Here is an 18,265-nt window from a genome sequence, read left to right on the forward strand (position 1 = left end):
TCAAGGCCAGTTCACGTCTCCCCTCTCAGATCTGTCTGCCGGACCCCTGCCAGGTTCCCACGGCAGCATAAAAAAAAAAAAGGACGTTTTATTAAAAATATAAAAGCTAAGTCGCCACGGCTTCATAGGTAATAAAAAAGATAAACCCAGGAAGTCCTCCAGGTGCGCTCAGTCTCAGGATGTGCTGTCCGGGTGCCATTTCATTTAAGAGAAATCACCGAGTTTCACTTGATGCCAAAAAATTACTGTGCAAAAGTCTCCAACCACAGATAAAGTTTTGCTTGGAAAATAGAAAATAGATGCATAAATACACAGAAATACAACCTGGAGAGCTGGATGTTTGCCTGTTTAGGACATCAGTGGCAGATACTGTTCATCTTCTTTTAAAACAGGTTCTTTCCTCAGATGTCTGTCATGTGTAGACATGACACTGATTCATGACTTTAATTCGGAGCCTTTTTATGCTTGAATGATTAAGTAGTGTTAAGTAGGTACAAGGACTGGACTGGAAACGAGTGAAAAAACAGCCACTGACATGAGGAGATGTTCCTCATGCTCAAGAGCACTTTAAGAATGACAAGAACAACCTCAGAGCAGGCGAAAGATCCAGTATTTACTGACTGTTATCAGTCATGTCCTGAAAAGTCCTTTTTACGTGACTGAACTCACAAATCCAAAGAGCTCCACTTTAGTGCCAGCAGTGCTTTTATGAAAGGAGAGAGAGGATGAATGCTCCAGCCCTTGCTTCGCTTTAACATGTGAAGGTTTTCAGTGAGTGAACACGTCTTTCACATGGACGTGTGTGAGATCCGTTTATTCACTTATACAGAAACATCTCTGAATGTTTCAGCTGAAACATGTTTGGAAAGAAACAACTCAAAACAAAGCTTTATTTAATTTATTTTTCATTTGATAAAAATCCAAATTATGATGACTTTTTAAACTTGTTGGAATGAGTTCATGATATATGTTTGTGTTAAAGCCAAAATCTCTCAGTTCAGGTTCCCTAAAAACATCCTGAGAAGCTGTGAAAGTAAAAGTTAGACCTGCTTTTTTATGTTCTGCTGGCAGCTCTTCAGTCTGATAGGACAGGATTTTCCTTTTCTTTGTTTTGGCAACAGTTGGATGGGTTATCAAAACCACAGATTATGTTTCTTTCGTTGGAGAATTATTCAACTGGAAAAAGAAGGAGTCATTTGTAATGGTTTCATCCACCTGTCCACATTCTGTCCAGGCCAGCTGAACAGGTGTTGTTGGGAATTGTTCTAAACAGCTGGAAACGTGATGTTTAAAGGTTAAATATGCATAATGATTTCACGTGTTATTCAAACATCCTGAACATTTTTAATCTCAGCAAATTAAACTTCAGTTGCAAAAATCCTGAAAATGGAAATAGTGTAGATATAGTTCATGTTGACTGTGAATTGTTTAGTCAAAATCTAAAGTTGTACATGTTCCTCTAGAAGAAAAATGTGGAGAATTATTAGAGAGGTCCAGTAATTGTGTCTGACACTGAACTTCAGTAAGAGTGAGGAACATTAATATTGAAAAAAAACCCTACAACACATTGTGTCCCACTGATATCTTCTCTAAAAATCTGGAGATAATTGATTGTTTCTCGCGTGCAGACTGGAGTAAGACAGCTACCAACAACACCAAGAAGGTGAGCTCAGACAACCTGGGCAAGTCTCTGTCCTCCAGCTCCTTTGGCTCCACCACCGCCAACTGGACCTCCAAGGCCAAAGCGACGCTCAACCCGTTCAAACGACATAGTAACACAGGTGAGACCTGCTCAGAAAGGCCCTCACAGCACAAACGCTCTCATACAGTAATTACTTAGAGGAGACTGTGAGACCGAGAGGACATGGAAGCAAAGAGAGGAGAAACATCCAGTGTGAGTTAGTCTGAAAAGAAAACCACCACCCTGTTTAGACAGCTTGTCTGAAGTCCATTCCTCTTTGTGAAAACACCGCTGCACATACTATGCCTCAGAGCTTTACTGCTTTAATAACACTTGTATATGTTAGCATGTAGCCTATGGCAGGCATGAGTGTGTGGACCAAATGTTCCCCTTACGCTGTGCAGCACTACTATGTAGTAAACAAGTTTGCATGCAGACTCCAGTGTTTTCTGTCCTGAATATGAATATGAAAGGAACTGGAATCACCCCCTAATGTGGAAGTTAGTGTAGCTTATCACAACCCCGAAGCAAAAAGGCCTGTTTGATTTCATCATAGTTATATATTATAACGTCCTGCTCAGTAACAATCTCTGTTATTAATCCACCTTTCTTCTTGAATAAATTAGTACATCCTTAAATCACTATCACTATTTAATGAACGGGATGATCCATAATAGTTGTTCAGTGACTCGGTTTGAAGGAAAGACTTTAAGTGCCAGTTAAACCCATCTGCATGCAAACTTGACTCCACTTGAAGATCAGTTCCTTTTTTCCGTGATTGTTGCAGGTTTGTCACTGTTACCATGAAAGCCTGTGTAATATCTCCTGGTACGTGATGTTGATGTGTGTGCCTCTGTGTTTGCTGTGTAGACAGCTATTCCAGCCAGTAACAAGAATGGAGGACCAGTGGAGGTAACGCCTAAGCCGATTAGACGGTTGTGCTCCTGCTTCCAGCATCATGTGATCTGATCTGGGTTTCCCAAAATGCTTCTGCTCTAAAATTAATCTGGAAATCCAAATTCTAGATGATGTTTAATTTGGTGTCTTTAATCCAAAAGAGGAAAATGTTCAAAGGTTTCACTAGCAGACATTTTGGGAAAGCAGCCACTGTGATTGTGCTGTGATTGTGTGGTCGCCATGATGTCATACACGTCCCTTGTTCCCCACCCCTGAGATACTCTGTTATAAGCGAGAGCTCAAACTCAACCGACCCATTCATATTTTGGCCTCAGGGTGCCTCGGGGTGCAGAAACAAGCGTGCTGTGTCGGGCTGCTTCCGAGCCGACATCTGCAATGTGTTTAATGATTTTGGATTTGTGCGAATTTGTAATAAGAGCACAGTAACACCAGGCTAACTATGTGGTTCACATTAGAGTGAGTAACTGATGTGATTTCTTGTGTTTGCTCATTAAATTAACACCAAATGTTGAGGATGTCAAACACTCTGTTTGAGTCCCAACATTACACGATGCAACTGACTCCCAAAGAGACTGAACCTCTCTCTCTCTCTCTCTCTTAAGATAAGATAAGATAAGATAACCTTTATTAGTCCCACACGTGGGAAATTTGTTACTGATTGTGATCACATTAAACATCTGCTCTCAAAATTGGAGAGGTGCAACACTTCCTACAGTTTAGTTTAATTACTTTAGGCACAATTGTATAATATCCCCAAACCATTTGAGGAAGGCTCTGACACTCATCCATGGAGTACACTGTTCCAAAAAATAGTAATGTCAAAGTATCTTACTGTATATTTTACAGTTTTGTACTGTCTTTCTAGGATATCATTAAATTTACATGAGTAGACTGTGATCTTACATGTCAAAGGTAAAACAACATAACATCACTGTAAATATAGTAAAACACAATGTACCTGTTTTTTAAACATATGTTTCTGTACATAAGCATATTTAGATTGTAAAAATACATCCAGAAATGTATCATAATTTCACGAATATTTGTCTGTCATGTGAGAGAATGATCTGTTAAATTCAAATGTAATACTATGGAAAAATATATAAAATGATTGAAAATCAGTGAGAATAATCAATAATTAAAGGAGTATTTGAATTATAATTTTGCTGAACATTTCATGTCACCTAGGTCTGATTCAATAATTCAGAGGTAACAAGTGAAAATATAATTAATAGGAATAAAAACTAAAAAAAACATATAGTGGCGTGTTGGGGGAACAGCTAGTTCTCTCCCATCATGCCTTGGGACATGTGCTGCTGTTTAGATGTTCTTGTTTTATTGTTTATGGTTACGTTACTTTTAACTGTTATCTTGAATGTTGTGTTTACACCGTGGTGCAGAGTCACTGACAGTTGTTGTTTTGTAGAGAGAGTGCTGTACCATGAGTGACTGCCTTGAGGCACATTGTAGCACCTGCAAGTATTTTAGTAAAGAGCTCCCCCTACTAGCTTGGGGTTGATTAACAAGCTCAGTCTCTCTCTGTGAGCGTCTTTGTTTAGATTCCTCTGCATGCCACAATTTAAAACATTGCACGGCCACGCTGTGCTAATGTTATATGTTTTGAAAAAGAAATGTAGAGGTAGGAATTGCAGGTAATATAAATAGCATGCCGCTAAGCATCGGCCAATGAATGTGAACTAACAACAACAAGGTCGCGGGTATGGCTGCGACCGTAGGAAAAAATCCTAATATGAAAGTATTTTACTGTGCATCTTACAGTAATGTTCTGTTCTTCTAGAATATCATTAAAGTTCCGTAAATAGACTGTGACTTCACATTTCAAATGTAAATTAACGTTAAATCACTGTAATGTAATAAAACATAATTTTCATGATTATTAAATGTATCTGTCTGCACATATGCATATTTAGATTGTTAAAATACATTCACAAATGTATCATGATTTCGCAAATATCTGTCCGTTACTTGAAAGATTGAACTGTTGAATTCAAATGTAATGCTATGGAAAAGCATATAACATGATCCCTATAAGCTTGTGTTACATCACATACGTATTATTATCACTGCTAGTTAGGACGATCGTGGCTCAAGAGTTAGCAGTTCGCCTTGTGATTAGAAGGTTGCCGGTTCGAGCCCCGGCTCGGACACTCTCCGTCGTTGTGTCTTTGGCCAAGACTAAGAAGCTTGGAAAGAAAAGCGTTTCACCCTTCACCTCTCAGAGGTGAGAGGTGAAGGGTGAAACGTCTTCAAGCAACTCAAGAAGTCCAGACGCTTTTCTTTCCAAGCTCCTTAGTCTACGATGACCTGGATGACTGAGAACCTTCACAGACATTTTGGTCAAGACTCTTCACCTACCGCCTACTGGTGATAGCCAAAGGGGCCGATGGTGCGATATGGCAGCCTCGCCTCTGTCAGTCTGTCCCAGGGCATGCAATCCATTATTATTTAAACCAACTGTTAACTGTATATTCCTGTACATTTACGTATTATGATTCATATTGCCACATTCATTGACCTTGTTTATAGGTAATTTCATTGTTTGATCACGTTAAAATGTTCCTAATTTAATGTCTATAAGCACTTGAAGGAGGCAAAATCCCATGTAAAATTAGCGCAACAAACTCTATTTTCATTACTGAAAACGACCGTATTTTTATGGGACAGTTATTTTCTGTTATTTTACGGTCGTATTTTGGCGCCCCAGCTGCCGGAATACTACCGTTTTTTTAAGATGTTTTTTTTCCTATTTATAGATGATTTCATTGTTTAATGACATTAACATGTTCCTAATTTAATGTTTAGCGGCACTTGAAAAAGGCGAGATCCCATGTCAAATTAGCGCAACTAATTGTATTTTCATTACTAGAAATAACCGTATTTTTATGCGGGAGTTCTTTTCTGTGATTATACAGTCGTATTTTAGCGGCCCAGCTGCCGGAATATCACCGTTTTTTCAGGATGCTTTTTCTAACAGTGTAGAATAAGCACGTTCCAGCAGGCAGAACTCTGATATGTTTTCTAAGGATATTAAAGCTATTACTTCTTTATATATTTAAGCTGTGACACAGACTGTGAATAATCACAGTTGAGTAGAACCCACAGATTAACACAAATTAACACAAAATTAACCCAAAGAACAAGCTCCATATTTGAAATTGCAGTAATATAATTACAAGAGGAGTCACAGAAACTACAGTCACCAGTTTTCAAACCAACAAATTAAGTTTTTTTTTACTCTTAAAAGTGGAAAATCTAATGTTTGTTTTAACTTATTTACATTATCCTAGATGGTTAACATGGGCTTCGGTGCAGTGAATGATGTATTGATTCCAGGTTAACTCCAGGTTAGTTTGAGTAGATGGACGGGGTCTGGTTATACTGGTTATAATGGTTGTGTCTAAAAGAAAAATCGGTGTGTGCAAGATGGTGCCATATGGAAACACCTTGGCCGTCTTTGTTAAATCCAAGAGAAGTCAGACAGCGTAACGTTTTGGCTGCCCAACTCTGATGACTTAACTCATGTGAGCCAAAGCGTACAATAACGTTAAACAGCGAGGTTCAACTCGTTCATCAAGTTATTTCTAATGTTATTGTTTGACTGCGGTTTACAGTTCTAGGCTAACCCCTGTTAGCTTGCCACATATCAGCTATAATAGCTGTATTGGCCATTTGGAGTAACTTTATATTGCGTTTGCAACTAGCATTGCATTCAAGATTATTTGAGGCTAAAGGTGACATGAATAAACTTTTTATGCTGGCCACTTCAGATAGATCCATAAGCCTTGATGTTATTGATGTCGTCAAAAACTCAGTTCATTCTAAGTTAGTCCACGACATCATTAAGTGATAAAACCTAAAAAAAAAATATTGTTTTGGCTGAGAGCACTTAAAGCTCTGGCTGATCTGAGAGGTGGAGAAAACACGCGAGCCACGCCTGTTTCTGAATTTCCAGAATGAAAATAACTGCATGCACATTTATAAAGTCCATCGCAGATACTAAGATGAAATGGATTAAGTAAAGGACTCTAACCTGTGAGAGTGGGGGAGGAGGAGCTTTGGACAGTGAGGGGAAAGAGAGGAGATTTGCAGGAGGAAGCTTTCAGTTTCCAATTTCTTGGTTCACCATTTTCTAATGTTACACAATTGCAGCTTTAAATGCTAACGTGCATGCTCAACAGGTTTGATTTTATGCTCCCTCTGTGGCCCCCCTCCCTCTGCCAGTCAGAAGATTAGGAAACTTTTCAGTTGGACGTGTCCTTTCACTTTTCACTCTCACATGATCTGCGACAGCCAAAAGGAATGACTAATGTAATTTCAGCTGTAGTTTAACTGTGTGTACATGATGAGTTTAGTGTTATGGACTGAATCCATCTTTATGTAATTTACTGTGAGGGTTTCCATGTGAAACAAAAAGACCCAAAGCAATCTTAAAACCACAGGAGAAGTAATTTGTCCGTAACAAATTTCACAACAGGTTGTTTTGTTCCCACTAACATTAAAAAAATCTGGTTCGTTTTGACCCCTTTATAGATGTCACTGTTCTCTGGGCTGATTTGGCAGTCCTGAAATCTGGACTTCCCCTTCTCTTGAGCACAGAGTACTCCCTGTGCAGCCATTGTGTCAGTCAGAGTCAGCCCGAACGGCAAGGGTAAAGGTGAACAGGTAAAAGTATCTCAGCCGCTGCATCATATCTCCAGGTGAGCTGAGAGAACAGGTGAGGGGAGATCATTTGTCTCTTTGGGAGTTTGGAGGTTTTCGCCAAAGCTGTGATGTCAGATTTTCTCCTTCAAACTGGCCACATTCACTCTGAGCTCAATTAGGACTCTTACTTTCATTCCCAGCGTTCCCAGCCTCCTCTCCACAGACAGCTGGGACCGTGTGGAACTGAAGAACACGCAGAGCCTTAATGGAAAGAATGAAAAGAAGTTTTTCCCTTTAATGCCAGCAACATGTTTTAAAAAGCTGAAGCATGGCTCTGAGACTTTTTCTTACTAAAACGAGCAGGAGAACGACGTTGTCTGCATGGAGTTCACCGCTGACTCGTGCGGTGAATCAAGAACCGTTCGTGCTGAATCTGTGTGCAGAACGGAGCTGATGATTTAAACCCCAGTAGTCAGGAGCTGAAGAGTGAATGGAGCCACTTTAAAGGTTACTGTTGTTCAGGGGAAAGCGCTTTCTGGAACATCTTTCAAACAGTCAACAAATATCTTTCATGGCAGACGCTTTGGGGAATCCACTCATGAATGATGCTGAATGATGCTGAATGTTGCCTTAACTGTTGCCTCGTGGTTCCTGTTCAGGTTGTGTGCTTTAGTCGGGGGACCTGACACGTACTTTGGGGATCGTGCTGCTCCAGTTGTGTCAGCGTAGTGATCTGTCTTGGTGTGTTTGACCCACAGGAACTGATGCACATGTCAGCTCCAAACAGGATATTTCTCTCACTCTGTGATGGTCACACACACACACGTGTGGTTGAAATCTCGTATACATATTCACTTACACACTTCACCACGTTATTGTGTAAATGCTTTGCAAGCTACAGACCTACGAGTCAGATGCCAAGTCCAACCCTCCATCCAGCACGCTGCTGAGCCTTTAATTTATGACCTTCATCGATATGTCTCATTGCATCCCTGCACGATTAGATCATCCCTTACACCGCCTGGAAAATACTGTGCACAGTAGTCTACACTGGTGACAAATTTGGACCCTGTTCTGGATTCAAACCAAACCCAGGACAAATAAATCAATTATTTCAAAATAGAATAATAAGCAAAACTGAACATGTGGAACTAAAGCAGACCCAAAATGAGCATGGTGTTTCACCAAGATAATCGGTTCATGACTCCCACACCCATCTTATCTTGATGCTTGACTATATAATCATAACTGACAGTGTAATGAGATGTAGTGGCCCCATGACACTCCGCCATGCTGTGTTGGAGTCAGTATTTTATTATCTTCCAGTAAGAGAAAAAACGGTTATTAGACATTTGTCACGACAGAGGATGAAATCATTTGGAGTGGCAGTGTTTCAAAGTTTAAAGCCATCAAACCTGCGGGTGTGTGGACCCCCTGAAATATATTTCACTGTCTCTCCTTTACAGTACTGGAAAAACACAGTGAACCATCTCCTTGAACAGCTTGGCTGAGCACCGGCTAATGGGATTTTCATTACTGGGCGTATGACCATAATTATTATGCTAGCCCATAATTATTCATACCCCTGGCATATTTTGACCTAAAGTTATTTTTATTCAACCAGCAACGGTTTTTTTGACCAGAAATGACACGCATTGCATGCTTACTTTAGCCAAAAGTAATGAGCATCTATGCTGAAGGAAGATGTCTTTTGTCATGTAGTGAGAGTGCAGGCAGTGGGATTTAGAGAATCATTGAAGTGAGTTTGGTCCTCATTGATGACTGCTGCAGTGAGTGGCATGTTACTGATAAGGTGCATAAAGTGTAAAGAATGTAAATGGGAACATGTTCAGTGTGTTCCACAGCTGTGCCATCGCTGTGCTCATCCAGACGTTTGCATCCAAATGGGGACAAAACACTGTAATATGTTTAAGTCTCAGACATCTTTATGATGCTGGCTTTGACTCTTTTATATGCACAAAGTTTAGTTTTAAGAAGGAAAGAAAAACCACTCTGTGTCAGATATCCTTGTCTTTTGAGGGTCCAAATTACCTTTTTTGCTTTTCCGTTCCCATTTTTAAAAACCTGTGTAAAAGTATTTATCTGCAGACATCTGAACAGCTCTCGGTTGATTTTGGGTTCCCCTCAGATTGGCGTTTGAGACTAATTTTACTGGAATGTTGATTAAGGGTTTTTTTTAGCTCTTTTGGCAGACTTAATGTGGGTTGATGTGTAACCTTATGTCACCCTGTATCTGAAATCTATTGTCAAGTTGGAACTAAGATCAGAGCTCAGACACGTCATCCTTTGCCTGCTGCACTAAAGCCCAGTATTTACTTTGAAGGCTGCTTTTCCTTTTTCCAGGTAGGCAGCCTGGTATCTTGCGAAGGCCAAATTGAAACCCCACGTCCTTCCTCATAGCCTTACTGATATCGCTGTGTAGCTCAGCCAGACCTAACATATGGAACTACTGAATGATACATACGTCCTCCATTAACCGAGGTGCTTGTGAAGCATCTGTTACTGTTTCCAGTCAGATTTGACTGATAGGAAACCTCCACTGTATCCTGCCTGCGCCATGTGAGTCCACAAAGTCGGGATACGGTGGTCATGAGCAGAGACGTGGTCCAGAGATTAAAACTCAGATGAGCACGTCGGGCGAATCATGGACAGCTTTGGATGCAACACCTGGTTCACCTCCAAGCAAAACAGAAAATACTTTCCAACCACCGTCTTTTTCATTTTATTGGCAGTGTTGTGTACAGAAATTGTCAGAATGTCTCAGCCAGGTCCAAGCCACTGAAGAACTGCAGATCTCACATAGTTCGAGGGGTTTTCACTGATTGTCTATTTTTAAAATTTTTATGTGTCAGTATCAGCTTCTTTGACCCGTCGCCCTTCCTCAGGTTCTCTCTAAAGGTACCTTTTCAGGTGAAACTGGATTACACCTTTGTTATCAAGCACTGACATGCTGACAGAGTAAGGGGATACAGTTTGAGTCGGTTCTTAGTCAACAATCACTTCTTTAACAGTATTTGCAGTAAAGAACAAAAGGTTCTAAAGTGAGGAAGGAAAATGGAGGCCAACAAAAAGATAATGGAGTGCAGATGAAAACATAAAATGTGTTGGACACCACAATAAAATAAAGATTTTAGTCAAAAGCTTATCCAAAAATAATCTTTACTCAGTGATTTAAAGAAGTTGCTGATTGTGCCAGTTTCAGATTGTCAGACAGGGCGGTGATATTGACTGGTTTTGTGTCAGCGTTTGGCCAAACTAATAGTGCAAGAAAACACACAAATCTTGGCCGGACACCACAAAACTGTCCACATGGTCATGTCCAGCTTGCTCATTTTTACTTTGTACTGTCTCGCGTGTTGCCTGAGCCACATCGTGAGGTCTAATCAGCAAAGACAGTATGTGATGTCTGAGTTCTGAAGTCATTTGCCATTTGCTTTCAGATCAGAGCTTTGTTGCTGCTTGTCGTCATCTCTCTAGATGAGGCCTGATTTGCTGCACAGTGTTGGCTGTGCATGTCATTCCAGTATCTCGCTCTGTCTTTTACTTCTAAGCACCAATAGAGCTCAGGGCATAGTCTAAGTAGAAGGAGAATCATTGCCAAGTGATCTGGTTGTTGTCTGGTTAATTTCTTCAAGCTATGTCCAAAAAGTGAAACCCTGAAATATTCTGTCTTGTTCGGAGCCATTTTTATTTGCAAGTGTGTCATTTGGACACCAGGGCTGATGGATAAGGTAAAAACACAGTTAAGGAAATCAGGCAGATGATGAACAGAATTCAGAGAAGAAAGAGATTCAGTGACTGATCTTCTCAGTAAAGTTAATCTGGAGTCTCATAGTATAGTCCTCACAGCAAAAGGTCAGACACCTGTCTTTAGTCTGAGTCCCAGGCCAACCATCACACGTGCTCAAGAATATTAGTCAAAGAAAATTAATTAAAACTGTTCAACTCTCCTGGTTTGAGTCAAAGCTTACATAAATACATTCTCCCTGTGGATTATTTAAAAGTCTTTAAAGACTCAAACAAAAAGCTGCGTCCACAGTGCTACATGATGAGCTGCATTAGCTTTTTTATTCGTTTGCTTTGCCACTTGGAGGCAGCAGAAGCAGGGGGTGAACTGTGCTACCACAGCCACACACAGGACTGTTGCACGTGACCTGGAGCGACATTTAAACTTAACAGCCTGCTGCGACCTCGTGCTGCGGGAAAGATCGGACGATAAAATCTGTGTGGGTTCGACTGTATAAGTGTAAACTTTAACATGTGATACTATCAGATCATCTGTGACACATAACATTCATCAGCGCAGCTTTATTGTGTGGAATGCTTTAGGCCTGCGCAAACAGACTTGTTTGTCCAATTACTTTACTCTAACATAAAAGCATGTACTGAAGAAAATGCATTTTTATTTGTACCTTAGAGGAGGATGACATCCAGTAAGCATTCTCATTCAGATCATAGCCTGCGGTGGAAATGGACAGCGTGTTATTAAGTCATCTGCGCTGAAGGAGGAATTCTCTCTTTGTCTTTCCTACGAGGTTGCTTCACAGTTCCTCAGTGTCTTCACCAGTGTCAGTCTATCCTTGTATCATTTCCAGATGTTTGAGGTCGGAGCATCTCTCCATCACAGAGCAGGCAGATCATGACCAGGGACCGACCTGCTATTCCCAAACGCCTTTTCTATGACACCAGCTCAGCCCTAACACCCCTCACAGTTTCTGTCTCTGTCTCAAAGTGTACTCTGGTGTACAATTGAGGGATTAAAAAAAATAAAACAGTATTCCCCGTAAAAATGTTGTCCATGTGTCAGAGGAGATGCAGAAAGAAAACAAAACATCTCAGTGTGACATCATGGGGCATTTTAAAAGTCAAAATGAATGAATAGGACCAGCTGCAACATGACCGCGTGAGGCCAGCGGCATAATCAGCGCTGTCATAATGCACAGTGAAAGGAAGTCGTGACTGCAGTCCACGCCAGCAGGAAATCATTGCTTGACCCTGAAGCTTTTTGTGTTGCAAAGGGACAACAGTTGGAAGAGATGTTGGGAATAATCGCTGAATGTGTAGTAAGACAACACAATCAATCAATCCATGCTTTGTTTAATCAGGCAACGATAGAGAAGGAGCTTCTTTGTTTGAACAGCGTGATTTAGATGCAATGTCAAATATTCCCTGCTTTACAATATCAGACCAGGAGGTTAGCGCACAGACATATGCATGTGTTTGATTTGGCTCAAAGTGCATACATTTAAGTCGATTGCTTTGGCCCATTGTCCACAAGAATGTTCCATAAAATGTAAAACTGTGAAGACTGCTGGTATATCTATACCATAAATCCAGAATTCAGGACGACATTTTTAACAAGTAGACAAAATTATTGTCTCAAACTGCCACACCTGTAAAGAGCCCCAGAGCATCGTTAACTTCTAAGAAGTCTTCCTGGACTGAATGAGGAACAAAAGGAAACCCCTGAAGGTTTGATGAAGACACTTTTTGTAACTGAATGAACATTTTCCAGACATTCTCACATTAAGAGCATTGACACTAGTGTTTGGACTTCTATTCTTCTCGTTCTAATTTTGATGTTTAACTTGCTCCCCGGTTAGCCCTAATTCTAACCTAAAACAAACATGCAGTTCACAAAATCCCATCAACATTTGGGACTCGTGAACTTTCTGGAGCTTGCATTGTTGCTGGTAGCTGTACGTTAGGTTATAAGAGGGTTGGTTCTTAAATTCAGGGTCATGGACAAAGCATATTAACACTTTCATATTTCATTTTTCCTCTTGTGTCCATTTTCTTTCATCTTTCTTCTTGCTCGGAGTCAGTAGATTATCTGGTAGCAGACTTAGAACATTCCAGTCGTTGTTGTCCCCAGCATTGTTTCCTCCAACTTTCCCCCTGGAGGATCTTGAGACAATCTCAGGTCAGACAAAATGTGAAATCCCTCCAGTGAGGGTCAACCCCAGCGACTCTTCTCAGCTTGTTATGTTTGGGAAACCTTTGATTCAGTTTTATTTATATTGCTCTAGTTTCAAAGTACTTTATATTATGGAGGTAAAGACCCTACAATGTTAGCAAAAGAACCATAACAATCAGACAATCTCCTGTGAGCAAGGACATAGTGGTAGGGAGGAATAACCCCCATTAAACTGGAAAAGGCCTCTGGCAGAACCAGAATTGGGCAACCATCTGCTGCGACTGATCTGGAGCCTGAGGAGAAAGATAAGGGAGAAAAGAGGAGCACAGAGAGGCCACAAACACAAACGCTTTGCAAGAGAAAAATGGGAAGGCCCCATAACTAACGGATGGTTCAGACCTGTCCATAACTAAACAATCCATAATTAAGGGATGACCCAGCCTTCATTGGAAGCTTTACCTAAAAGGAAAGTTTTTACTTTATAAAGGAATTGACCAGGAGGGTTCCTGATCAGATGCCTGAAACATCTCAACAATTCTACTTTCTCACCCATTCTAGCCATCTTCTCTCATTAAAGCTCCGCCTTCTGACTAAGCAATCTTTTCACCCAAATGGTTTTGTGGGTGCACGCCCACAAAAGTCAGTCTGTAAATCGGTGAAAAATCACTGAAATTTTACTTTTGAAATAAATTATTTTTTGAAAATATGAAATATCAGTTACTCTGTACTCCTTTACATCCTCCAACTGCTAACTATCACATGTTTTGAGTTTATGTAGAAGTATACTTATTTTCATCGTTCATACCTGTAGTAGCTGATAGTTTTATCCAAATTATGTAGTTTTTATGACCTCGTATGAGCAACCACTTGGCAATAGTGGTAAGGAAGAACTCCCTTTTAACAGGAATAAAACCTCTGGCAGAACCAAGTTATCCGCCATGATTGGTGGCAGGTGAGGAAGACAAAGACACCCTGTGGAAGATGAATAAGATGAATAATAACCATTGTTGGGCAAGTTACTTGAAAAAAGTAATCAGTAACTAATTACTGATTACTTTCCCCAAAAAGTAATCCCATTACTTTACTGATTACTTATTTTCAAAAGTAATTAATTACTTAGTTACTTAGTTACTTTTTAAAAACACAATTTACAACCATAATAGGTGATAAAGGATAGATCTTTCAGCCCAATTCTATTTTTTCTGCATAATCCATCATACAAAATGTAATCAAATGGAAAAGTCTCTTTTTAAAACTTGTTTTATTAGTTTTAATCTTTTAACTTTATGCATCAAGCAAAAATTTAATTATATGCAACATTCTCTGACTGGAAGAAATTTGTTTAACATTTAAACCTATTTTCTGCACATTCCAGCACATAAAATAAAATAGGTTTTTTTTGTGTTTACACTCACTCTTTCAAATAGATGCAAGTAAAACATAGCAGAAAATAAATAAAGTCAAAGACTAGGTGCTCTATTTTCACCTGTAAAGCAGGACTGGGGTAGGCGGAGGTTTACCCTGGTGCAGGTGTGCCGCAGCGGTCAGTTGAAGACTCCGCGAGTTTCTCTGTGAATTTCTCATTACAGTCGTAGCGCACTCGGCGCTTGCTTGGAAATTTGGGGGGGGGGGGGGGGGGGTTCGCTGTAAAAAGAAGTTTTCTTCCCACGCACAATGGACACTAATGTTTTTGTCACTTTTTATGGAATCAAACTCAAAATAAGTTCAGTACTTCCACGCTTTAAACGCTGCACGCTCATACTCTCTCCCGCACTCGATATATTATCCATTGTTGATCTGCAGACAGCTGTTGTCACGAACGTCGCACTCGCTTACGTCACTGTCATGAGACATTCTCGCAAAAAACTTACGGTTTTAGTAACACAGTAATGCAGCGTTCCTACGGGAAAGTAACGGTAATCTAATTACCGTTTTTGCAATGGTAATCCCTTACATTACTCGTTACTTGAAAAAAGTAATCGGATTACAGTAATGCGTTACAAGTAACGCGTTACTGCCCATCTCTGATAATAACTAATAATTAAATGCAGAGAAGTGTGTAAACACATAAAGCAGTGAGTGAAAAAAGGTGAAGATGACATGTGTAATGTACAGCACATCTTTTTATACGAGTTCCATCACCTATGATTTAAACACATCTTCAGCTAAAACCATGATAACAGCGGTTAGGTCAAAATTATATACTGCATACTGTCACCGTTCCCTTTCTACATATCGTATGCACACATTTTGAGTTACGATCTCAGCATCGAGTGCAACATGAAATTTCGACCCCATGTGATACGACCCAGAGTATCCCGGTTATATTTTCTGCTGGCTCATAAAATCCTTGAAATAGCAGGTTTTTGAGCAAATAAGAAATGAAAGATGGAGAAAAACAAAACAGAAAACCAGACAAAAACCAGACGACATTTGGCAAGACAGGTAAATAATCTGCTCTAAGTCGAGTTCATCATAGCACTGTGAGATGATCAGAACTTATTGACTGTGTTTTCCCATCCAGACTTGTGATAAACTCTGCTGAGAGAAGCACAGAAAAGATTGTTAATCTTGAGAATTTCACTCATGGTTAAATAAAGCAGCAAAGATCTCAGGTTATTTAGTGGTTGGCACTACCTATGTGTTCTACGAGGGAGCTGTACTCTGGCATTTCTTTCAGTTCCTGTTGAATAAACAGAGTTGGTCCTGGCTTAAGTCTGGCCAGTGTTCATATCACCATCCTTGTACCGTAGACCTATTATGCCTTACTCTTGCAGTCCTACTTGTTACTCTGTGTAGGACAACCTTCAGCTGTTCTGAGCAGTGTTTAAATTAGACCGTGAATAACTTTCATGTAACTGTCACGCCTGAACAAGAACATGTTTGATTTAACATATTTTATGTCATTTTATGAGTTCCAAAACAGTCTAAAGACAAATAAGAGATATTGTTTTCACAAATATCATGCTGAAGGTAGATACTTTTGGCTCAGGGCAATCATGAGTGTGGTACATGGATTGTTTTCACAGGTAGGGTCAGATATTATTGCACATGACTGTAGAAAAATATGTTGTGTTTCTCCTGGACATTTTGACCTCACTCCCACTGCTGTGTTTTACTTTCTTGGTATGTTGATTTAAAATATGCTGTACTTATCCTTAATTTTTTCATGGACGAAGGAATTCTTCTTGTATATTTTAAGGTTTTAACAACTGCCAAGTTTCTACATTTCTTCAAGCTTTCCAAGTTTTTGCAGATCGCATTTTGATATTGCATAGTATGAGTGCTGCAAGAAGTACAGTATTAAATGTCTGTGGGCTGAGTACTTGGTACTGCAAAAGGCTGAAGGCAGAAGATAAATGAAAAGTGGTACAATGTAAACGTAACTACAAAATCAAAGTTAGCACCAGGTCTTTGTGCAGCCCAGAGAGATCTAAGTGGACTCTCTGCATGTGCTCACCGTGTTGCCCTGGATGATGTGGTGCGTGCTGAAATAGCGGACACAGTAAAGTCTTGAAGGTCTTGAATAACTTGGTATTTATGTATTTTAGCACAATGTTTTAAACTCTCATGTCAGCAGTGATTTGCTGTTGCACTTGGGCGGTTCCTGTTTTTTCAATCTATTCAACAAATTCTATAGCATTCTATGGCACTGTTGGCTCCTGTCAGCATGACTACGCACCAGCCCCATTTTCTAGCTCCATCTTAATTTCCTCAACCCCTGGCCATGGTGTGGCCACTTCTTTCATAATCTCATTCTTTTGGTTACTATAAAGTTCACATTTTGTCTTATGGCACTGGTGCACTTGGCCACTAGGCCCTTGAATAACAAAGTCTGCATAAGAAGAGAGCAGTGGTAGTGTTTTTAAAAGTCAAAATACTGCCAACCAGGAGAGTGCAGCATGCTGGAGGGTTCAGTTTTTGCACTCTGCTTATCTGTGGTTTCAGTTTGTTTTCATTTGCTCTTTGCTATGATTTAGGCTTAAAAGTACTTGGTGAGGTTTATGTCAGGTTCTGGGTTTAGGCAATGCCAAATAACAACACTATCTCTGTGCTGATTATGGTGATCGCAGTGAGACTGATTGTACTCTTTATAATTTCATTACCCAGAAAGTAGTCTGTCCACATTTATTTGAATTTAATTAACAGATTATCATTCTTGGTCTTTGTCTTCTCTTCCTTTTCTTTCTACCTTGTGTTCAGAGCATTCTTCGTCCTCTGCCTTTAGTCTATATAGTTTTTATATTTTAAAGGGTTCACCATGATACCAGTGCAGTCTGAATGGTTGGTTTTACCATACATTTAGAAACAAGCGATGAGCAATGACTTGAGTCAAATGATCCACCAGATCATAATACACACCTTATTAATGTGTCCTGTTTGTAAAGCTTTTAACTAGAAGTAATACTAATACATGAAGGTTAAATAACAAGTGCTAACATGTTTAATTTGATTGACATTTTCACCGTGAATGACAGCATCAATGTAATCAGATTTCCTTCTAATAACTGGAACGTTAATCCATAATTACGTCATAACACCTTGTTTTCCCTCTGTGTTTTTGATCCCTGTAGCTAAATGCTACTCCAGACAGACCAATCCAAAGTGCATCTCCTCATCCTGTTCCTCCTCAGAAGTGGAGCCCAACTCCTCTTCCTCCTCGTCCTCCATCCTTCCTGTCAGCCAGATGATTGACAAGGTGAAAGATTACTGTTCCACACACTCTGACAACTTCTGCAAGAACATCATCATGCCTGACACCTGCACCCACTGCACCAGGTTTTAGATTGCCCTCAGCACTTCTGCTGCCCCCCCCCCCCCCCCCCCCTCCCCCCATTAGAATATGTTCTAGACCTGCTCACATTGTTCTAGAAACTTCATAGCATCCTGTTCACAGCTTCACTGAAAGGCTTCTGTTAAAGGTTCATACATGAAGCGCAGCACTGGAACATGAGTCATTATTCTGTACATGCCGCTGAACATTATTGAACCTTTTGTGTTCTGGAAGTACTTCTAACATTTCTGGATTTCAGCATTCAACTGTTCAGTCTCTTGGATATCTTCCT

The 18,265-nt window shown here is 40.1% G+C and overlaps 1 protein-coding gene across 1 annotated transcript in view; it reads left to right on the plus strand.

The window, feature by feature from the left end:
* adgrg6 (adhesion G protein-coupled receptor G6) overlaps nt 1-18,005 on the plus strand; it is a 60,078-nt gene extending 42,073 nt beyond the window's left edge. Inside the window, exons 25-26 of the mRNA XM_063494689.2 lie at nt 1,629-1,781; nt 17,774-18,005. Coding sequence (XP_063350759.2) covers nt 1,629-1,781; nt 17,774-17,985 — 365 coding nt within the window. The 3' untranslated portion in view covers nt 17,986-18,005. The remainder of the gene's footprint in view (nt 1-1,628; nt 1,782-17,773) is intronic.
* The last annotated feature ends 260 nt before the right edge of the window (nt 18,006-18,265 follow it).

The sequence above is a fragment of the Pelmatolapia mariae genome, linkage group LG15 (genome assembly GCF_036321145.2).
Source record: "Pelmatolapia mariae isolate MD_Pm_ZW linkage group LG15, Pm_UMD_F_2, whole genome shotgun sequence".
Classification (NCBI taxonomy): domain Eukaryota; kingdom Metazoa; phylum Chordata; class Actinopteri; order Cichliformes; family Cichlidae; genus Pelmatolapia; species Pelmatolapia mariae.